The sequence below is a fragment of the Nicotiana tomentosiformis genome, chromosome 4 (assembly GCF_000390325.3).
Source record: "Nicotiana tomentosiformis chromosome 4, ASM39032v3, whole genome shotgun sequence".
NCBI lineage: Eukaryota > Viridiplantae > Streptophyta > Magnoliopsida > Solanales > Solanaceae > Nicotiana > Nicotiana tomentosiformis.
In genome coordinates, this window is record NC_090815.1 from 134,731,479 (window position 1) to 134,755,800 (window position 24,322).

Below are 24,322 nucleotides of genomic sequence, written 5' to 3' on the forward strand. Positions count from 1 at the left end.
TAATCATATGAAAGTAAGTGAATTTTACCTGATATATCAGTGGAATTACAACGCCACATCCTTGTAATTGAAAATAATTTTTGAAGAAAGGGCAGATGTGTTGCAATTTTAAGATTATTTCTTGGAAAAAGAGGTAAACTGTGTTCAACCTTAAACGTTCTTGTTTTTCTGTTTTTTCTAGTACCGTGCGGTTGGGGTATTTTTTTTTTTCTGGGGGTGGGGTGGGAAGGGGTACAACTACAACAACTAGGGGTGTTCATGATTCGGTTGGATCGATTTTTTCCTAAAAAGAAACTAAACTAAGTAAGTCGATTATTCAAATATTAGAATTAAATCAAGCCAATTAAGTAGGTGTTTTATCGATTCGGTTTTGTCGGTTTTTCAATTTTTTCGGTTATTTATCGATTTGTTTTTAAATATGAGACATACACTACCAAACACATATTCTGGCGACCACATTTTCAACGTAACACTATCAACCAATTGATCTTTGAGAAATCTATCATTTATCAAGATATATTGATGATAATTGAATCAAATAGTGATGAATAATTTAATTAGTCAATTAGAAGTCGATTGTTTTAAAAATGAAATAAATTCCTGTACTTAGCAGAAGAAAAATATCAATCAAACTAGAATATAAAAGTAAGAATTTGATTATTATAATAGTAAAGAACTAGACTAAAAATACAAATGATTAATATGTACCATAAAATTTTAGAAACTTTATATAAAAATTCAACACCAAAACCAAATCCAGTGTAAAATAAAACTAAATTTGATCGTTTTTAAAATTCAACACCAAAATCAAACCAAACCTTAAAAATATCGAGTTTTTTGGTCGGTTTGGTTCGATTTTTCGGATTTTTATGGACACCCCAACAACAACAAATTCAGTGTAATTTCACAAGTGACTTAGAGAAGGTTATAGAACCCTACCAAAGTACCTACAACATTACTGGTACTACTTATAACAAGTGAAACTAGTTATTTTACCTTTACTTTTGTCGAGAATGGTAGCATACATAATGTTGGTTTTAACAATATTATTTCTTGTTGAACTTTCTTTTATGAATATTTTTATATCTATTGTAAGGCAGTTAATGGTTTTCTGTCTGCATAAGAAGACCACCTCTACTGTTCGTTTTGATGTCTTGTCTTTATAAATTCATGTCTCATGTTAACAACATTCTAAAATAACAGTTTCTTAAGCTAATAATTCATAATCAAGATTGGAATAGATCTGAATCTTAAAATCATTTCAATACCAGAAAATATGACTTATGACAGCCCACTTAGTCAAATGATGTTTGTGTTCTATCTTTTATCCAAATGAGAAGAATTTTACTCTGCCCAACAGATAAGCAATGATGCTTAAAATCTCCCCCAAGCAAATGTTTCCATTCCATTTCTTTTTAAATTTTGAAATGCCCCCAGCCCCCGCCTCTAAGAACACCAACTAAATTTTCTTTGGCATTTTAAATATCCATTTTATATTTTCGAGAGTTTAGTTGAACAATAATGTCACTAGTTCATTTTCTTTTTCCTTTCAGAAAAATTTAGCCTGTTAAAATTTTGAAATGTCAACTATGCTCGTAGAAGTTTGGATTTTAAAACTCTACTCTTGGCGTCTCTATTTGTTTGACACGATTTGAATAGTTACAAAGTTTGAAAAACAATATAATATTTTAACACAATTTTTGTGTATAATAGTACCCTTCCAGTGGGCATTCTATTAAGTGCAAAGTAGGAAGTTAAATATTAGTTATCCGAATATTTTATTTTGACTAAAATTCTTTTCCTTCGAACAAGAAACAACAAGATGAGCTACGTTATGGACTATGAGCATTGTTGTCAAGTTCTCTGGAGTCATATTTGCTTATTTGCAGAGTTTTCTTGGTTCAAACTTTTGTCTTTTTGACTTGAGCGAATGATTCTTGTGATTATAAAAGGATTATCCACATTACCAACATACCAACAGCGAACAGCACAAAGCATAAACTGGAAAGGAGAAGGTCGTTATATTTGCAGACTTAATGCCACGTCATGAAACTAATACAATAAAAGCTGAAAGAACAATCATAAGTCTTACTTTTATACTCCTTCAGTGTCAAAATTTTACCCACGTGGGTGCTTAGTGGAATAGAAGGTCGAAGTTTAGATGGATATCATACAAGCTCTTTCTAACAGTACACATATATATGTCCAGATACAGAATATACCTTCAAGAAATTATCCCACTACCACATCTTAATCATTTGGTTTTCTCATTATCTAGAAACTTTAAGTACCAGCTATATACCTAAACAGTTAGACTGATGTAACCATTCTCTAAACGCTAATTTCCCCTAATTCTCTAGAACTGCAAATACAAGTGCTTACTAGCCTTGTTGCAAGCACATAAGATACTATGATCATCAAAGTCGTAGTCAATTGTCATTGTAGTCTACGCCTATACTATCACCTTTCTGAGTCCTCAAAAACTTAGTGCTTTGTGTTTCTCAGATCTAAGAACATGTCCAATTGACTGAGGTGTTCTCTTGAGGCTTTCAGCTACTATGTCTGAGGAACTGAGTGCTTTTGGGTAAGACGGAAGAGATATATTTCGGACCAAATTGGAACCAGAAGGAACCTGATTCTGTAGGGAACGTGTGTTATTAAAGAGTCTTTGCTGGTCGAGCATTGTTACTGACTCTTCAGCTGCACGCCGTCTTGTGGCATCATCTACATATAGTAGATCCTCAATCCTTGACATCAAGTTATATGCCAAACTCTCCAACACCCTAGAGTAGCTCTCAAGGATCGAATGTCCCACATCCTGCATACATGAACATGAAAATTGCAGCTCAGATTTTTTGATCCTGATCTTGTAATGCAAAAATTAGACTTGGTCAAAACAAAGGTAAAGCAAATTTAAGATTGCCTTGGATAAAATAAAGTGTGATTCATGCAACATGTTAACGTATGCTAGTACAGCTTTATGTTTGTCCTTCTAGTGACCTTCTATGTCAAACAAAAGGTTGGCACCCGACCACATTAACTATTTTAGGTGGCAATTGTCACCAAAATACTAGCTTTCATTTAGATTGAAGCGGTGAAATTAATCATATTGCTAACATGAGACGAGGCTTTTGAAGCTTCATGCAAACGGTAGTATCAAACTAGAAAATTGTAGCATCAACTTTCAAAGGTCAGCTTTTTGTGATATCTTATTTGGGTCATACTTAGAAGGGTTCTTAAGCCCCACTCAGGCCCCATTTTTGCCAACTTGACCAGTTTCGGAATTCTTTGGTGTCTGCTGTGATCATTTTCTCATTAAGCAGCATTTGATATGTCGAATAAGCAATTCAACTAGGCTGTTCAACCGAGTTTAGTGATCAGTTCACTTACTTGACTTTCAGCCATTAGTGAATAACACTGACTTGAAAAGCAGCAGAACAGTAAAGAGACTCAAGAATATACCCTGTTATACTGAATCTTGTTCATGTCCAATGCAGTTTGAGGAAGGCCAGGGAAATTTAGCTTTAAGTTCCTCAGCAGGTTCTCAGCTCGCTGTGACAAGAGTTGATATCTTTCCTTAAGACCAACAAGCCCCTTTACGGTGCCACCCCAGGAGGACTTTCCAGATTTGGACTGGTTCACGTTCTTTTCACATTTTTGCCGCCAAACATGCATAGCAGCCTCAATCCTGTTCGCAATCTCCAAAGTCGTATGCTCTGATGAGAGGTCCAAGTAATCAAGTAGGCAGTCTGGAGAGAACGGATCAGCAGTAATATATCGGTGGAGGATTTCCCCTAAAGACGCCTTCCCACCCTGAAAGATACAGGCCAAAGATGAATAAAACAAAAGCAACATGTGTAATAGTTTTAGACCGAAGAGAACTATATAACACACTAAAGCAATAACATATTTGGGGGAAAAAATGATAATACAGTTTTTCAAAACCCAAAGGGGCAATAACACAACAAATAAAAGGGACAGACTATGAAGATCAAGTTGGAAGACTCTTTTGTCTTTCTGAAGTATGTTAGATAACGCATGCCTCAAAGACCATATTCAAGATGCTTTCTTTATGTTTATAACAACGACGTACTTTTCATGTCCAAATGAAAAAATAAAAATAAAAATTAAAAAAAAGAAGGAAATCAAAGCTTGAAAAGCCTGTAGAATGAAAAAAGGAGAAAATGGTATATACTGACTTAGACAACGGTAGAGCAATAATCCAAATGCATAAAAGTAATTCTAAATTATTTCATTATGTAATATACATCCAGAACTAGTCCAAAGGATACAGAGGAAGTTCAACGCTAAAAGCTTATTAAGACCTAAGCGTGCAGATATCATACTGATTCAGCAGAAAAATCTCGGAACAAAGTTGGCGAGTGGGTGGTATTTAGGCAATCACATTGCACCAAAGTGCCATAGCCTGGACAAATATACTAGGAGCTGATAAATATCTAAGATACAAATCCAAGAGAACAGAAACAGTGGAATTAGCAATCTATATGTTCATTAAGCAACGAAAGCTGTTTGTTTGTCTGATGTGGGAAAATTGGAAATTGAAGGCATGCTTTGCTATGATCACAGGATTCATATAGCCAGACCCCAACTAGTTTGGGGCTGAGGCGTATTTCTTGTTACTGTTGTTGCTTTGCTATGATCAGAACCATATAAAAGGATTGGCAGAGAAGAAACTCAGTTGCACCACTGTATCAGCAGAGAAGATGGGTGGAGATAAGAGATTGTACATAATAACCTTGTATTGAACTTACTTGGTGCCTAGCAACTAATGAGTCACTGGTCTTTCTTTAAGATGAATGTACAGGTCCATATAAGTCCAAGTAAAAACATATCTTAGTAATTGATAAAGAAAGAGAAAAAAGTTATGTCAAAGACCAATTACCATTTCAATTTTGAACACTTACCTTTGGCAAGCTCTCCAGGTAAGCTGTTGGTACTTCCATTTCAGATAGTGTGCTGGCATTGATAGCCTGAGCTGCCTTGAAAATTTGATTTGTGCATTCCCTACACTGCCGCAGTCGTTTCCTTGTCTCTTCTGACAAACCTTTTGGTGGGACCTTTGGGAATGGTAGCCACCATTTCTCTTCAAGCCTAATGGAAGGTCTATGAGAGGAGGGGGAACAAGGATATGCTTCAAAATCTTCTCCATCGGCGACAAGTATCCCTCGGTCAACATAATAAAATTCACAACCAGAAAAGGCATCCAACATGCCAATTAGCATTGCATCTAGCTTCTTGAGTGCTGGAAGATTTACATAGAGGTCTGACCGTGGTTGAGTGACCATAATCTCAAAATTCCCACCACCAGGAAACTCTTGCACAGAAGGTACAAGTTCTACTATCGAATCACTGACAGAGACAAGCCATTCCATCTCTCGACGCCACATCGATTTCTTTTGTGGCGCTAATGACTCCAACTTCCAGAGTTCCCCAAAGACAGTGGCTGCAATTGGAAGGAGAGAATATGCACAATGTTAATCCTACAGGAAATTTTGCCGAAGCTCTTCAAATACGAAGTGAAGTGACATACCAGCTAGGTTGGTGATGGCATTCGAGATGGCAAGAGCAGTACAGACTCCCTTTCCTCCTCCAGACATATCTTCTCCTAGCAGCAGTTTAGCAAACCGCTCTTTCATTAATTCAACTTCTGCAATCACAAGAACATCATGCATGGCAATATAATGGAGCTGATGAATTCACACAAAATTATACATAAACATAAATTTATTAGCAAGAACTAAATTACACATAACTGGCACAAAATAGCATCCTTTCTAATCCTTTTCCGCCTAAAAGAACTATCGACAAGCTTATACTAAACCACAAGAAATGACAATAATTGAAGAAAAGTCCTTAACGTCTAGAGCTGACTTAACAAGGGAGAACACCATCAATGACTTTTTTTTTGGCTTTTTTTGGGGGGGGGGGAGCAGAGCAGTCAAAGAATGAACCAAACAAAATGATTGTAAAATACTTCTCTTAAAATAGCAGAGAGGGGAAGATTCTTCAACCTAACTGAACAATAACAAAAACAAGAAACAGTAATATTGAGCCTACAACCCCTTCATGTATTCTCCTCTCCCTAGTCCCTGTAAGGAGTCGAAAGTGAAATAGGAACTGCAACCACTGCTCCTTTGTGAGAATGGATATAGACTAGTAGGTATAGGTGTTTATATCTAAAAAACAGAATTCCCACTATAAAATGTATAGCTTGAGCTGAAAGTAATTAGTTCATCAGCACCTGCCATGACAACGTCTTTATCCTATCCACTACTATAAGTTTATTGCTCAGGCTCAAAGTACATCAATATTTCTCCAGATCAACTCAATTCTCCCGTGGTCGAATATTAATGCCTACTGATTTTTGCTCTATTTGATACCAGTAGCCACTAGGTCTACTTCAATGTGTGTTTAACATACAGAAAGAATACTACGCGTGCCAACTGCCAAAAATTATGTAACGATGAAAAATGTGCTACTGAAAACCATGAAGAGAAACAAACCGTTATCAGTGTTGAATCACATGCTCAATTCAACAAACAAAAACGCCAATATATATATATATATATATATATATATATATATATATATATATATATATATATATATATATAGGATTAAATTTATATACACTAGTGTAAAGAATTTCATGAGATATTTAATTAGTCGATTATCTGAGTAACTAAATTAGATTTGCTATATATAATTATATGCTGTTGTAAGTTATTATTATCTGAATCGTATACAAATTAGTACTATAAAGCTAAACTGAGAATATAAAAGAGGCAGCAAACTATGAACCTGATAACTCAGCGGTCTCAAGTTTATCCGGTTTCTCAGCCGGAATGATGACGTGTCTGTGTCCGACAACTGGCAACATAACAGTAGGCGGTTCACCGAAACCGGAATTGGAGTTGAAATGAAGCGTAGAAGAAGACGACAGAGAAGTAGAAGCATCCTGTTGACGGCAAGAGAAAGTACTCGTGCTACTGCAAGTTTCCGACTCGCTGACGTCAGCACTTAGGCTGTAACTATCATCAAAACGCTCGCTCTGTAAATCGAACTCATCGTCGTCGGACGGTAAACTCGCCATTCGCCGGCCGGCGATTAGAGTAAAGGAATTGCTTTAACAACGGGAAAATGTGATTCGTGTGATAACGAAGAATTTATATAATGTAGAATTATTGCAGTTTTGCTATGATTGTGAGGGGAAGAATTATTGAGGAAAGTGGGAAAAAAGCAAAAGTGTTGTGACATAAAAGCAGCTGACACTTTTCTTTTTCACTGCTCACTTAATTAAAATACCACTCAAAATTATAGGTTGTGTTAGTTGCTGCAATCAAAGTGATCACTGTTTGTTTCAGTTTTTTTCAATGTGTATCGCGTTTTTGCACACTCAAACTCTAACGATCACATGTCATAGGACACCTTTTTGTTTGATTCGAGGCGGGGGTCGTCGATTGACTTTATAATGACATCTTAATTCCATAAAAACAATTGAATTTCTTTTTCACCTAAAAAAAAATGATAGTTTAATTCAACAAGAAATTTAAGGGGGAAAAAATAATTTATGATCTTATATTTTTATTTGTGTGACAATAAAAAATTTAAATTTATAATTTAAACATGACATATGAATAGTTATAAAAGCTTTTCAATAATGTAAAATGAAAAGTTTAATGTTAAATTATTTTAAAATATTTAAATATATTATTCTTTTTAAACAGTCTAATAAAAAATTATATACAAAAATGAAATAGAGGAGTACAATTCATTAAATCTAGATTATTCCTACTACCACAAATGGTAGAGAGTTAGATTTCTCCATATTTAACTAAAATATCTCTGGTTCAAGCTTGAAGCAGAGAACCTTTCTGTAGGAAACATTGTACCTTCTTAGTAAGCCTATTTAGTGCGAATTTTGAATTAATTATAGACTTGTAAACTCTGAGTACTTTACTTTTTTATTTGATTACACTAAATTCATTATGCTTAATAAAATTAACTCTTATAAAGAAATAAGTTTAGCATAATGCATAAATAAGTTACTCCAAACTTGGGAATGCTTTTTTATTAAGTATAAATACTTTGATATTAATTTCGATTCTAAATAACCCAACTCTTTTTGTTTTTGTTTTTTCAAAACTACAAATTTATCTCAAATCTGAAATTGATTTTATTTAATACTTATAATAAATATTTATTTTACCATAGCAACTATATAGTACCAGGAGCAGTAAAGTCCGTGCTGCGCACGAGCCCAACATTACAATTAAAATTGTGATAAAAATAAGAAAGTTCTAATATTATACTATTTTAAGTGTTGTTTTCATAGAACATATTGTGTAAAAAATATTAATTTTTAATCAATGTTCTCAAGCATCAAGGGAAACTTCACAAAATATTTAACTGCTTAGGTGTGCTTTGTCTATATTTGCTAATGAATAAGTACTATTTGAAATATCTTTTATGTGTCAACTTTCTCTAGATTGAACATTACATATTATTTGGCGATTCAATAATTTTAGCTAAGTTTTTAGATAGAGTTATTATATTTAAATTTCGAGTATGATATTAAAGATAGTTATAAATAATAAGTGAATGTAAGATATATTTCGAGGAGATATTATTTTTATATTAAAATTAATAACTTACATTAAGTAATTCATCAAATATTTTGAGTACGTTCAAAATTGAAAGAAATCAATAATTACCCAATTCATCATTTTATTGCTAGGTAGTGAAATCATTTGGACATGACCATTCTAAAAAATCATTTGTGTAGCTTAGTTGCTTTAGTATCACAAGTTCACAACTCTATCAAAAGCTTTGACAAATAACACTAATTAGGAACTAATAGATGACTATATTTTTAAGTTTAGTAGTAGACATTTGAATAAATAATTAAGCTTGAGTATATAAAAGTTGATACGATAAAGTATAGAAGCATACTAAATTAAGAATGAATCATCTTTTTCCCTTTTTATTAATTTTGCTTGATGTTATAATTAAGAACTAATGGGTGAAGAGTTAAAACAATGGTAAAGTATTAATAAGTCTTTCAACGGTTACCACCAGGTTCTCGTCATTGTTTTTTCATTTCAAATAAAGTTTAAGGATCTTTCTATTCTTGTTTTTGTTTAAGCTTAGCTTCAAAAATACGGAGCAAATGTTTTATTTCACGTGGAGTAAAATCTCTACATACAACACAACTGGGGCTGGCAATTTGGGCCTTAAAAATGTCTCAAATATTTTCTTTATATACCAAAATGTACGATAGCAATTGAAGTAATAATATATAAAAGCAGGGGCAAAGATATTTTCTATAAAGCAGACATTCAGGGAAATACAACACAAATGAGGCTGACAATATGGGCCCCGAGAATGCCTAAGAAGTTTCAAATATTTACAAAACTTTGTGATGGCAATTGGGGTAATAATATACAAAAGGAGTGGCAAATATATTTTAGGTAAAGCAGGTGTGTCGACCACCCTGCTTCACCTAGTGCACTCGCACTTCTAATATATAGTAGAATATGAATCCTAGATTAGAAAGAAGGTAGAAGAATTTGAAGCAGAGGCATTAAGTCAAATTTCTTTTATTAGTAGCAAAGTTGATTCATTTCTTACGGGAGTTAAGCTAGCTCCTAGAATTTTGCTATTAAATCGTATTCCCTTCGGTCCAAAATAAGTGATTTTTTCAGATTTCAAGAATAAGTTAATTATTTTTTTTCCCACATTGCCTTTGAAGTAAATAGTTATGGAGTATGCGTTACGAGTGTTTATTTCCAATGCAATTGAATTCTTCCATACGATGAGATTCAGGTTTCCACTTCTCTTACTCTTCAACTATGGAATACTTGTTAGTATAAAAATGGAGAGGCAATAGTATTTGTGTCAACATTGAGATTAGGCAATTGTTCCCTACCAACATACTCATTCTCATATTCAAAAGGAATGTTTAGATCTATGTTATGTGATGAGATTTGATTATTTTGTGTTGTAGCCATGCTTATTTCATCATTTTAGAAAATTAAACCTTCTTTTATAAGAGAATTCTTGGTGGGAAATTGAATTTTTTTGGCTCCATTTTATATTTTGTTGATGTTTTAAAATAGAAATATATGACAAATTGAGATTCTAGCTGAAAAGTTGAAATCACAAAGTTTTCAATGTTCTGCCAATGCTTCGTCTGCCATTTGCTCCATTCAATGTTTAATGAGAGTTGATAATAATCACGTCCCAAATCCCAATATGACATTATGTCAAATATAAGAGATAGTAAAGCATAATATGGTAAATTTTATTGCTAATTAATATTAAAAGTTGAATTTCTTAATTTGTGTGAAAACAGTCAAAAAATCACTTATTTTGGATCGGAGGGAATACTAATTTGGACGTGGATGTCACTTAACACAAAGGATCACAAGAATCACTTGTGGATATTGATACATTGAGTTAACACGAGTTTCGAATCAATAATGCATTGAATATTGATAACCCAATATTCATAAGGTATTATTTATACTATTGTTTTACAGACAAAGGCATGTAAAAACATTATTCACAAGAAAATGTAAAAAGAAATAAGGGAATCAACACTCATAGTTACTCCATACAATATGATAAGAAACATAATATCATGAACTCAACAAAGTTTAGAGAAAAGAAAAATGACCGTAATTACTACAATTACAATATAATGTCAAACCTCTCTATAACAATCTTATTAATTTGTTTCGATATTTTTTGACTGTTATAGTGAAATATTATAGAAAACATATGTTATAACATAACATAAAAATCAGTTTTAAGAAAGAAAAAAAAAGTTTTTATAGTGAATGACTGTTATATATGAATGTTGTTATAGAGATGTCTGATTATATATCAACCGATTTACCTCACACAAAGTAAAGATAAGGTCGGCGTACACTTTATCCCCTCGAATCCCACTGAATATGTTATTGTGTTAATCGGTGCAGTGTGCAGTGTTGTCGAAGGTTTTGACATTAATGACAAGGGCTAGATTTTTTGTTGCAATATTTGTATCTACCAAAGTAGGGGAATTAATTTAGTTTGGTGATTGTCTCCTTCCATTTGGAGACTCGGTCAGTTATTCGTATTGGCATAAGCCAGCGCCAATTAAGAACCCTGTCGTCCACGGTTTAATACTCATCAATGTGTGCGACCTACACCAACAAGATTATATTAATGAAATATCATTTCTTCTTTATACAAAAATTTAATTTAGCGCAATAAAGTACAGCACGTCTATTAAACTATAGGAGTATCCAATTATTTATTGTTGAGTATGTATACGGGTGAAACTGAGCCTAGTGAACACCCCGATTTTTCGGGGAGGCAAATGGAGCAGGGACGTGGATGTTAAGAATCAGAATCAGAGCGAGGAGCCTCTCGTATTAGGGTCCGAGCAAAACACCTGTACTCGGAACTATCAGGACCACGTCCTTCGGGTCCGTTTCGGGTCCCAAGACCTCGAAGAGCATTACCAAACAACCACACACGACTAACAAAGGGATGTGATTGCCCAACCGGATATCACGGCTTGAATCTCGGCCTGTATCGGCAAAAAAACAGTGATTAGTGAAAAAAAAAGATTTTTACCTTTCTTAGAATTGTACATAGGGTAAAACTCCCCTACTATATAAAGGGGAAGCTTATTATTCATTAGGGACATTGTAACACGCATACCAAGGCAATATATTTCTATTCTCTCTGTTTCTAAAAGTTATTCAAAATTCTTGTTTTTGTTCATAAGTTCTTCATAAGTGCAAGCTCGGAACCGAAGGTGGGTTCCTCGTTAAGCTATTAACCGAGCTCGGACTCACTCTTATCATTGGTTTGGCCATTCATTACGTCTTTTATTTACGGGTGATCTTTAAAATGTTACAAGCTCAACAGGCGACGATAGTGCAGCTCCAGAACTAAAGCCGCGCCCCCAGCAGAGTTGAGCCCGAACCGTTCGGAAAAACACCCGAAGAAATGAACAAACCACAGAAAAGCCGGGTGAATTTGAACCCGGGACCAACCCTGAAATAATAAAGATGCTTGAGGAACTGACAAAATGGGTGGAATCAGGGAAAAAGAAAATCGAAGCCAACGACAAAAAAGTAGAGGCCTATAACTCCAGAGTTGATCAAATCCTAGGAGCACTTACGATATTGAAAGGCCTGAATTCTAAGAAATATGTCCAAAAGCCTTTCCCTCCTAGCGCGACACCGAAACCAATCCCGAAGAAGTTCCGTATGCCCGAAATTCCAATGTATAACGGAACCACGGATCTAAATGAACACGTGACCTCCTACACATGTGCCATCAAAGGAAACGACTTAAGAGATGACCAAATCGAGTCGATTTTGCTGAAAAAGTTTGGAGAAACCCTGTCGAAAGGGGCAATGATATGGTATCACAACTTATCCCCTAATTCTATTGATTCGTTTGCTATGCTTAAAGATGCCTTCGTGAAAGCTCACGCCGGGGCCATCAAAGTCGAGACCAGAAAATTAGACCTTTGCAAAGTGAAACAAAGATATAACGAAATGCTCAGAGAATTCGTGTCGAGGTTTCAAATGGAACGAATGGACCTGCCTCCGGTTGCGGACGATTTGGCCGTTCAGGCGTTCACTCAAGGACTCAACCCCCAAAGCTCATTGGCTTCACAGTAGCTGAAACAGAATCTAATAGAGTAGCCGGCGGAAACTTGGGCTGACGTCCATAACATATACCAATCAAAAATCAGAGCCGAGGATGATCAGCTCGGGCCCCCTCCGGGTCCGTTTATCCCATCAGAACTAATGACAGGTCTAAAAGATTCGTCGATCATGAACCAAAACCGAACAGAGATCGGTATCAACCATATAGCGGAGATCAAAGGTGTAATGGATCCGGATGTAACCCTGCGAGAAATGAAAAAGAGAAACGACCGAGTCCACAATAGCTGAGGACTCTTGAGTAAAAACGGTTTTGACAGGTCACTCGGGGACATGGAGGCGCCGAGATTATCGGAATACAACTTCAGTGTTGATGTTGTCGGCATCGTATCAGTCATCGGACGCATCAAAGATACTAAGTGGCCTCAGACATTGCAGTCTGATCCTGCCCAAAGAGACCCCAACTCGATGTGAAAATATCATTGCATTCACGGCCACTGGACCGAAGTCTGTCGACAACTAAGAGAAGAAGTGACACGATTATTCAATAATGGGCACCTCCGGGAATTTATGAGTGATCGAGTCAAAAATCACTTCAGGAATAAGGACTCCAACAAACAAACCGAGCAAGAGGAACCTCAACACATCATTAACATGATTTGGTGGAGTCGACGTCCCCCAGGGGCCAATGCTAAAGCGCACTATGGTGTCCATTACGATGGAAAAATGAACTCGAGATTACATACCGGAGGGGACCATCTCTTTCAGCGATGAGGATGCTGAAGGCATCGTGCAACTGCATAATGATGCACTGGTAATATCTGTACTCATAAATAAATCTCGAGTTAAACGTGTGTTAATTGATCCAGGTAGCTCGGCCAACATCATCAGATCGAGGGTCGTAGAGCAGCTGGGTATACAAGACCAAATAGTGCATGCAGTTCAGGTTTTAAATGGATTCAACATGGCATGCAACTATACTAAAGGGGAGATGACCCTGCCGGTGAACACCACCGGGACCATTCAGGAAACGAAGTTCTATGTGATTGAAGGGGATATGAGATATAATGGTATATTCGAAAGGCCATAGATTCACAACATGAGGGAGATACTCTCGACACTACACCAGGCACTAAAGTTCCCCACACCGGAGGGATCAAGACGGTTTACGGAGAGAAGCCGATCGCAAAAGAAATGTTCGCGTTTGATGAGGTGATCCCGATTTGCGCACTCTCGATATCAAAGAACCCGGAGTCGGTTAGAAAGGAAGAAACTAAATAGCAATCATCGACACTGGCCCTGACCGAGCTAGAGAATCAAGAAGCAGGCAAAGATGATGATTATGAAGTTCCTAGGTCGTTCATCACCCCTGACGATTCCGATTCCACCAAATCAATTGTCGAGGAGCTGGAGCAAGTCATATGATCGAACACTTGCCCGATCGGAAGGTATACTTGGGCACGTGGTTAACTCCCGAGCTCAGGAAAAAACTCGTTCAATTCCTTATAGCTAACGTGGATTGTTTCGCTTGGTCCCATCTTGACATGATAGGGATCCCGCCAGAAATAACCACTCATAAGCTAAGCTTGGATCCAAAGTTCCACCCGATTAAACAAAAAAGGAGGCCTCAGTCCGAAGTCAAACATGTATTCACCAAAGACGAGGTATCCAAACTCCTTAGAATAGGTTCCCTTTGGGAAGTTATGTACCCGGATTGGTTGGTTAACGTAGTAATAGTGCTTATAAAGGGAAATAAATTAAGAATGTGAATAGATTACAAAGACTTGAACAAGGCGTGCCCCAAGAACTCTTTTCCTTTGCCTAACATCGATTCGCATGATCGATGCAATGACCGAGCACGAGATACTCAAGTTTCTCGAAGCCTACTCCGAGTACAACCAAATCCAGATGGACCCGGGCGATCAAGAAAAAACTTCCTTTATCACTAAATTCGGCACCTATTGTTATAACGTAATGTCGTTCAGACTAAAAAATGCCGGTGCCACCTATTAACGCCTAGTAAACCGGATGTTCGAAGAATAAATAGGAAAATTAATGGAAGTTTACATTGACTACATATTAGTTAAGTCCCTGCGAACAGATGACCATTTGAAACATTTGTAGGAAACCTTCAACATACTGAAGAAATACAATATGAAGCTGAACCCAGAGAAATGCGCATTCAGGGTCAGATCCGAGAAGTTCCTTGGATTCGTGGTGTCCAACCGAGGGATCGAGATCAATCCCGATAAAATCAAAGCTATAGAAGATATCACCATGGTGGACAGTGTCAAGGTCATTGAGAGGCTAACCGGGCACATAGCTGTCCTGGGCCGGTTCATATCGAGGTCTTCCAATAAGAGCCATCGGTTCATCTCATTATTGAAGAAGAAGAATAACTTTTCATGGACCCCGTAGCGCCAGCAAGCTTTGGAAGAACTCAAACGGTACCTTACGGATCCACCCTTGCTCCATACTTCGAAGGCAAACAAGCAGTTGTACATGTACTTGGCGGTATCCGAGATAGCAGTAAGTAGAGTCTTCGTCCGGGAAGAGGAAGGTACGTAATTTCCTATCTATTATGTTAGTAGAACTCTAGGTGAGGCCAAACAAGGTATCCTCACCTAGAAAAATTGGTGCTCGCTTTTCTAAGCGCCTCCAGAAAGTTAAAGTCGTATTTTCAATGCCACCCCATATGCGTCGTAACTTCTTACCCACTAAGGAACATAATGCACAAACTCGAGCTCTCAGGCCAGTTGTCCAAATATGCCGTAGAAACTAGCGGTACGATATTGATATCGACCCCGTACTGCCATCAAATCTCAAAATTTGGCATACTTTGTGGCCGACTTTACTCTGGTCTTAATACACAAAGTCGAAAAGGAATTGCTGTTAACCTTGAGGACTTCCTCGGGAATCTGGACCCTCTTTACGGATGGTGTCTCGAACGTGAAAAGTTCCAGACTCGGTATCGTGTTGAAGTCGCCTACAGGTCTCGAATTGGCTAAAAGCCTGGGGCCGAAGTGGTCAAAGCTAAGTGTGACTCCCTCCTTGTGGTAAATCAATTCAATTGGACATTCGAAGTAAAAGAGGAACGAATGCGAAGGTACTAAGACAAATTACAGGTAACACTGCATCGATTCACGGAATGGACCCTACAACACGTACCCTGAGATCAAAATAGCGAAGCTGATGCTCTAGATAATTTGGGGTCATCGGTTGATGACGATGAATTCAGCTTAGGAACGGTCGTACAACTTATGAAATCAGTAGTGGAAGAAGGCCATGCCGAAATAAACTCAACAAGTTTGACTTGGAACTGGAGAAACAAGTATATAGACTACTTGAAGACTAGGAAGTTGCCCTCGAATCCTAAAGAATCGAGAGCTCTGCACACGAAGGTGGACAGGTTTAGCATGTCCGAAGGTACTCTATTCAGAAGAACATTCGATGGTCCACTCGCCATATGCTTGGGGCCGAGAGACACCAAATATGTTTTGAGGGAAGTTCACGAAGGCACCTGCGAAAACCATTCAAGGGCAGAATCTTTAGTTCGTAAGATAATCAGAGCCAGCTATTACTGGATCGACATGGAGAAAGATGCAAAGGACTTTGTACGGAGATGCGATGGCTGTCAGAGGCATGCACCACTGATCCATCAACCCGGAGAGCTACTACATTCGGTCTTGTCACCTTGGCCGTTCATGAAGTGGGGAATGGACATTGTCGGTCCCTACCGTGGGCACCCAATAATTCTCAATTCATACTGTTTATGACCAACTATTTTTCTAAGTGGATCAAAGCTCAAGCGTTCGACAAGGTCCGAGAAAAAGAACTCGTTGACTTTATTTGGGACCACATAATATGCCGGTTCGGAATACCGGTCGAGATAGTGTGTGATAACGGGAAGCGGTTTATCGGCAACAAAGTAAATATTTTTTTTGAGGACCATAAGATCAAAAAGATCTTGTCAACACCCTATCACCCTAGTAGGAACGGACATGAAAGATTTACAAACAAGATCATACTTCAAAACTTGAAGAAAAGGTTGACCGATGACAAAGGGAAATGGAAGGAAATTTTGCCCAAAGTCTTGTGGGCATACCGTACAACCTAGAAATCTAGTACCGGGGACACTCTGTTTTCATTAATCTACGGTGTCGAAGTACTAATACCGGTCAAAGTGGGAGAACCGAGCCTCAGGTTCCGATATGCGATCGAATAATCAAATGGTGGGGATATGAGCACGAGCCTGGAACTATTGGATGAGAGGCGCGAGGCCGCCCTAGTCCGGTTGGCTTCCCAAAAATAGCGGATAGAGAGATATTATAACTAAAGAGCCAACCTATGACACTTCAATATCGGGGGCTTGGTGTTACGAAAAGTAACACTACACACCCAGAACCCGAATAAGGGGAAGCTGGGACCGAACTGGGAAGGACCATATCGAGTCATCGGGATTACCGGTAAAGGTTCGTACAAACTCAAAATAGGAAATTGTGAACATCTACCGAACAACTGGAACATGACACACTTAAACTAGTAATACTGCTAAGGTACGACCTCATTCACCTTTTTATAATATTACGAATCGGACTAACACTTGTAGGCAATAACCAAATGAGAATGTGACTATTAGTTCTGAAAGCATGCGTTGTACTCTTTTTCCCTTGAACCAGTTTTGTCCCAAATAGATTTTCCGGTAAGGTTTTTAACGAGGCAACAGTAAATCGTGCTAACTTAGAATCGAAGACCGGCTTTAAATCGAAGTCAATGGTCTCATCAACAGTATCTAAGACCTCTCAAGATCGACCTCGAATACAGGGGGCCATCACCCTCAAGTCAAGCTTCTTAGCAAGGAAATAAGGAAACTTTGTGCTTGAACAGTCTAGGCTCGGTGGTTAGGATTATTGTAAGGGTCAAACGACCAAGTAAACCATGCCCGCATAGGCCACCTTAGCCATAATATAAGCTTTTATACGCTTTCAATCTTATTACACACAGAAATGAAAGGAAGTTTCTACCTTGCTATTACATACTTTTGCTTCTTAAAGTCGAGCCTAAGGGATATTCCTACTCGGGGATTATCGAGCCCAATGTCCACCCCTATCCGAGACCAAAGGGCTACCCCCACTCAGGGACTGTCGTCCGAAACAAGTTTGGTTGGCTCGGGTCATCAAAACCCGGTGGCACAAAACCTATTAGGTACTACCTAAACCTAAAAGGCTATGGCCGCCCTAAAGAATATCTCGGAGATGTCCGAAGACTGTAATCAAAATGTAAGTCCTTCAACAACATTCTAAACCTGTTAAAAGGTTACCCTCGGCGAAGGCATCGTCTAAGTTTTCAAAAGTTTCGAGCAAAAATTGCATCGAGGTCAATTTCTATTCGGACCTCCGAAAAATAAATGACTTATCACTACGTCTGATTATGTGCTAAGGCATTAGAAATATTCATAATTATAAAAAAATGCTGAGATAGTAGAGACGTGAAAACAAAGGCCCAACAAAAATGACCTCAAACTGACCAAAAGATCTGTATACAAAATCAAAAATTTCCTAAGGCGTTTACGCCCGATCTTCGTCGGAACTTGATTCATCACCAGAACCATCAAGGCCTTCGGATTCTTCGGAGCCCTCAGAGCCCTCCTCACCTTCGGGTTCATCTAGCTTCATCGCCTCAACCTCAGGTTTTTTTCCCTCCTCGATCTCAGCAGACAAGTCGAAGCCTCGAGCATGGATTTCTTTGAGGGTCTCCCTTCAGGATAGCCGCCTCATATACTCAGCAGTGGTCTTCAGGTGAGCCTCGGCTGCTTCAACATCGGCCCTATATTAAGCCATCATTTCGTCAGCATCGGCCGAGGTTATCTCTAACTTGGACTTTGTTATTTCGAGCTCTTTACCAGGAGCGTCCCATTCAGCGGTGGTCGAGCCCAGTTATGTTCAGAGCTCCTCATTCTGTTGAGCCCGTTTATCAACCTTCTCCTTCGCTACCCAAAGTTGAAATTTACTGAAGCCAGCTTGGTCTGGGCGGTTTCCCTTTCTGAGGCCATGACTATCGCGCACAATGCACACCTCAAAATAAGGTATGAAACGGTCTATTGCAATTATAGTAACCCAACGAAGAGTAGGGATCGAATCCACAAGGAGCTAGATGTGAGTTAGGAGTATATATTCTAATGCGTGAATTTGAACTATCTTAATTTGCACTTCCATAAAATGGTTTTGTTGCTATTTCTATTTTAAAACTAAAGATTGCAAAGTAAAAAAATAAAACTAGGATAATTGTTTTTGTTGTTTTTCAAGTTTGTAAAAATCTTAGGGCTATGACCATCACCTAGGTGTTCGCCTAATGGGATAAAAATCTTAATGCTTATTTTGCTGATCGGGGTATATTATAGCTATCAAATCTCAAATATCCACTCAATACCTCTCGGTCAGAGAGTGGTTTTGCCCAATTTGGCTTTCTCAAGTCCAAATGGGTATCACACAAAACGGTTGATAAAAGCTCAAGTCGGGTTATTACTATCTCTAGGTTGAACCCTTTAATTGGGTTAATCAATCGCTCGATTGACCCAATTTCTTGTTAGCCAAGTTTTTCTAGACTAAGTCTCTCTTCCTCAAGTAGAGACTAAGTCAAATAGGCATGAACTAATGTTTGCGGCCATTAATTTCATAAATTAAATCATAAACAAGGCTAAATAATAAACACCCAATCATAAATAAGCTCTAAATTAGATACCCATAAGGTTTACACGCTAGGGTTGGGTCACAACCCTAGTAAAAATCTAGCTACCCATGCTTGAAATTGAAGAAATAGAAGAAGAAATACTAATTAAACTCATATTGTAAAGTTACAATAATAAAATCTATAGTAAAATACTCTAAAATACAAAAACTTCCAAAAGAGGCAAATAAAAATGGCTACAGGACTTGTCGATGTCAAAAATTAACCCAATTTTATGAAAATCGTCTATTTATACAAAGCTGAAAATTTGTGACAAAAATGCCCTTTGGGAGATCTGCGGCCGCACAATTCCATGTGCGGTCTGCAGAATTCTTCATCTTGCTGGAGCTGGGGTTCTGCGGTCGCAAAATTCTGAACTGTGGCCGCGAGGCAATATTTCTATGGTCCGCAGATTTAGCACTGTGGCCGTAACCTGGTCTTCTGCGGTCCGTATCTTTACTTCTGTGGGCGCACAATTCTTGTGCAGTCCGCAATTATGAGGGACTTGGAACTTGGAAATTTGCACATCCTCTGAAGTTTATCTCAAGCTCTTCTTTTGCGGCCGCACAATTCCTGTGCGGTCCGCATTTTACTAGAAAGTCTATTGGGTTTTCCTTCATTATTTGCGGCCGGAGATGGAATTTTGCGGTCCGCACTTTGTAAGCTTTTGTTCCTTTTATTGACTTGTGTTTAGAATACTCCTTTTTGAGTCGGATTTCATCTCGTGAGTCCAACTTCCAACATTCCTGCAGTTTTGCACATTTCATTAGTTTCGGGAACACAATTCACTGCTTTTAGACTAAAATAAAAGCTGAAAGGGCTCCAATAAGTAGTCAAAATCCCCACTTATCAACTTCCCCAAATTTAAGTCTTTGCTTGTCCTCAAATAAACAAAGTAGTTCCCACCTCCACAAGTTGAGGGTCATTTCAGCCATTCAAAGGTGAGGCATTCACATATGAGTTGGGACCAGTAATTACCCACACTACTTATGTATTATCAACAAGGCGACAAGTTAAACATTTATGCACATATAGTTCTAATGTGACACTTGAGCATCAAGGGTTGACTTTTTCATCAAGGAAACTCGCTCTCTCATGTAGGTCATTGTGGATCCCAAACTCTACCTCCTCTACTCTCCGTCTGCATAGCTCACTTAAGAATTTTAGCAATCAATCCAAAGGCTTAATTAAAGAATCACTCATCTCTCTCATGAGAATGTCGTAAGTATAACTTCAAGTACCACAGGCTTTCCCTTCATGTAGATCACCGCTAATGTAAGATTACTCGGCTTGAAATTAGGTAGGACTTCTTTCGGGATGTAATAAAGGCTTTTGGGTTAGGGTTGGATACAATGTGGTTGAGTGGTTACACCTTTCCTTACACCTTGCCAATTCATTGAGGCACTTTCTTTTTCTTAGGGAACTAAAGAGACTTAACATCACTCTATCTTGATCATGACATTTATTTTCTCCCTCTTTGATTTCTCCATGTTTTGGATCATTACCTTTCTTTGAATCCCATCAACTCTTCCACTTATTCACTTTCTTTTGCATTTTTCTTTTTGTTCTTTCCTTTTCTTGCCTTTCCTTCTCATCATTTATTTTCTATTTTTGTGCCTTGATACCTCTTTCAAGTTCTTCGTCTCTCCCCCCAAACTTATGTGTTTTTAGCCAATTGTTTTACAAGAGTGTTAAGGAAAAATCGGGTGTCAAGAGAGGGTCACAACAAAATGGATAAAGGCTTGTAACATGGTTATCAAATGAGAAAGGCTCTAGGCTCAAATGGGTTGACTAGGGATAACGACATTGGTAGGCAATGGAAAATTCAAACGGGTCAAGAAAATCCTACAATCACTTCTCAAGCCAAACATAACTTAAGATTTCGCTTTAAAATACATTCGGGGCAAGTTCTAGACCATTCGCATGGGTACTTGGACTAGCAACAAAATATCTCACCCCTCACACAACTATATTGTTAAAGAGGATAGAGTCGAGGACCCACAATGACCACATTCAAGATTGAAAATCACTATGGTTCAATTAAACCACTCGATGATTGCCTAAGTCAACACAAGAGTCACAAAGTCACTAACTAGAGCTATTTCTTTCAAAAACCTTGTTTCTAACCATAAGCACGTAGTTAAGTGTGTTGGTACCAAGTGAAGCATGTTTGACTCTTCGAGCATGACTTAATTAGGTCTTTTTATTCACTACTACTACTATTATTATCTAAACACCAAAAATGGACTCAGTCCCTTAAAAAGGTTGTCGCGCTATCTATCGTTGGGAAGAGTCACCCGGTTCACACAACAACTACCTTTGGAAAGAACCGTGGCATTAAGAAAACCAAAGGCTTATTATCTACTAAAACATAAAAAGAAGCTACTAATTTAAAAACTAACTAATAAGAAAATAAACATAAAAAGCTACAAAACAAAAACTATCGAAAGCATGACGGATATACATAATGAGAGAAGACATATACATAATGAGAGAAGAAAAGAGAGAATATATACAGAATAAGGAAAAAGAAGAAAATACTGTCAAGTTATTACAAACCAATTGTCTCAGAATCATCAAACCAGATCAAATAAATGACACCCCCCTCCCCCTGAATAAAAATAAGCATTGTCCCCAATGCTTAACAAAATAAGAGTAAATGAAGGGTAAGAGTGAAGAAAACTCCCTATGGCTCCTTGACCATCTCTGTGTCCACAGCAGCGTCACCACTCTCAGTCTCCTCCAACTGGATCTCATCATCCTCAACTCTGGGAGTGACTGGGTTGGTGAACATCTGACGCACTGCCTCAGCAATGTCAGCAGTAGAGTTTGGCTCCTCAGACTGGCCAACTGGTTCTATAGGATCTGGGTCTGGATGTTGTGGGTCAATCACTATATCAAATGGAATATCTCCCGCTCCCGTAAGCTTAGTAATATGTCTCTGGATCTCGATCACTGACCCATGTTGTACCAATGTAGCCATGATAATGTTCTAGTTTTCCAGGAGCTTCTTCAGATTGTCTTCCACTGATGGGGGCATCTGAGGTGCCGACATATAGGATTGTGCTGCAACAATATTGGATAAGTCAGACAATTTGTAGTGGCTATCTATCCAGTTGTTGAGGCTCGCCTGTAACGACCCGACTTGTCGTTTTAAGAATTAGCGTCTCATTCAGCGACTTAAGGTCATGAGCAACTTTGTGATGTGTATTATAACTTGCGTGTGTGGTCGAGTTTGGTTTTCGGATGATTCAGGATTTAATTGAAAGAACAATTCTTATTTTTGAATCTTAAAAAAAAAAGAGTTGACCGGAGTTGACTTATGTGTAAACGACCCTGGAATAGAGTTTTGATGATTCCAATAGCTCAGTATGGTGATTTTGGACTTAGGAGCATGTTCGAAAAATTATTTGGAAGTTCGTAGTTCAATTAGGCTTGAAATGGCTAAAATAGAAACTTAAGTTTGGAAGTTTGACCGGGGAGTTGACTTTTTGATATCGGGGTCGGAATCCGATTCTGAAAATTTGAATAGGCTTGTTATGTCATTTATGACTTGTGTGCAAAATTTGAGGTCAATCAGACTTGATTTTATAGGTTTCAGCATCGAATGTAGAAGTTGAAAATTCTTAAGTTTTATTTAGCTTGAATTGGGGAATGATTCGTGGTTTTAGCATTGTTTGATGTGATTTGAGCTCGACTACGTTCGTATGGTGTTTTAGGACTTGATGGTGTATTTGGTTGAGGTCCCGGGGGCCTTAGATGAGTTTCAGATGGTTAACAGATCAAATTTGGACTTAGAATAATTGAAGCTTGCTGCTGCCTACTGATGCAATCGCACCTGCGAAAATTGGCTCGCACGTGCGAGCCCGCATAAGCGAGCTTGGAAAGTGCAGAAGCGAGCAGGAACTGTGAGGCAGAGTGCGCAGGTGCGAGCATTTTTCTGCACCTGCGAGGTCGCAGGTGCGAAGGGAAGAGCGCATAAGCAAAAATGAAGAGGAGGCCGGGCATCGCAAGTGCGAAATTTTGGGCCGCACCTGCGAGACCGCAGATGGGGCTAATTCAGTCGCAGGTGCGAAAAGCCCTGCACATAACATATAACTCGGGGGTTGGCCATTTTTACCCATTTTTGGATTTAAATAGCTCGGGTGAGGCGATTTGTAGGTGATTTTTCAAGGGAAATATCGGGGTAAGTGTTCTTAACTCAATTTAGGTTTACGTACTCGAATCCATGGTTATTTTTTAAGTTGGAAAAATTGTGAAAACCCTCTTGGTTTAAATTGAATATTTGAGGGTCGAATTGATATCGGAATTTGGTAAAATTTATAAGGTTGGACTCGTGGTTGAATGGGCGTTCATATTTTATAACTTTTGTCGGGTTTCGAGACGTGGGCCCCACAAGCAATTTTTGAGTTAAATTTAAGATTTTATTGGAAAATTAGTATTTTCATATGGAATAAATTTCAGTAATTTGTATTGACTGAATCGAATTAATTGTGACTAGATACGAGACTTTTGGAGGCTAATCCGCGAGGCAAAGGCACAACAGAGTAAAGAATTTCACTGTTTGAGGTAAGTATCTTGCCTAACCTTGAGTGGTGGAAATTACCCCTTAGACATTGAGTATTATGTGAAAATTGTGTAATTGAAAACTATGTACGCGAGTTGACTAATACGTACTTGGTTTATATGTGCAAATTACATTGGTTGAAATTCGTAGGCACCCTTATGTATTAAATTAAAAAATTGTTGGAACATAGTAAATCCTTGTTTGTTGAATTTGTTTTTATATGATAATTTGGTGTGATTGCCACCTTGATTCTTATGTGAATCCTGTGTTTTTCTTGAGTTGATATTTCTTGGAGATAATTTCATTATGGAATATTCACTTGCAAATATTTTATTAA

General features: G+C 37.9%; 1 protein-coding gene across 1 annotated transcript; it reads right to left on the bottom strand.

The window, feature by feature from the left end:
- Positions 1-2,143: 2,143 nt before the first annotated feature.
- Positions 2,144-7,252, bottom strand: LOC104086619 (rop guanine nucleotide exchange factor 1-like). The gene is made up of 5 exons (XM_009590938.4): positions 6,823-7,252; positions 5,552-5,668; positions 4,926-5,464; positions 3,463-3,813; positions 2,144-2,818 (listed from the first exon to the last, which is right to left on the bottom strand). The coding sequence occupies exons 1-5, from the start codon at positions 7,112-7,114 to the stop codon at positions 2,477-2,479; spliced, it is 1,641 nt and encodes a 546-aa protein (XP_009589233.1). The 5' UTR covers positions 7,115-7,252; the 3' UTR covers positions 2,144-2,476.
- Positions 7,253-24,322: the final 17,070 nt, after the last annotated feature.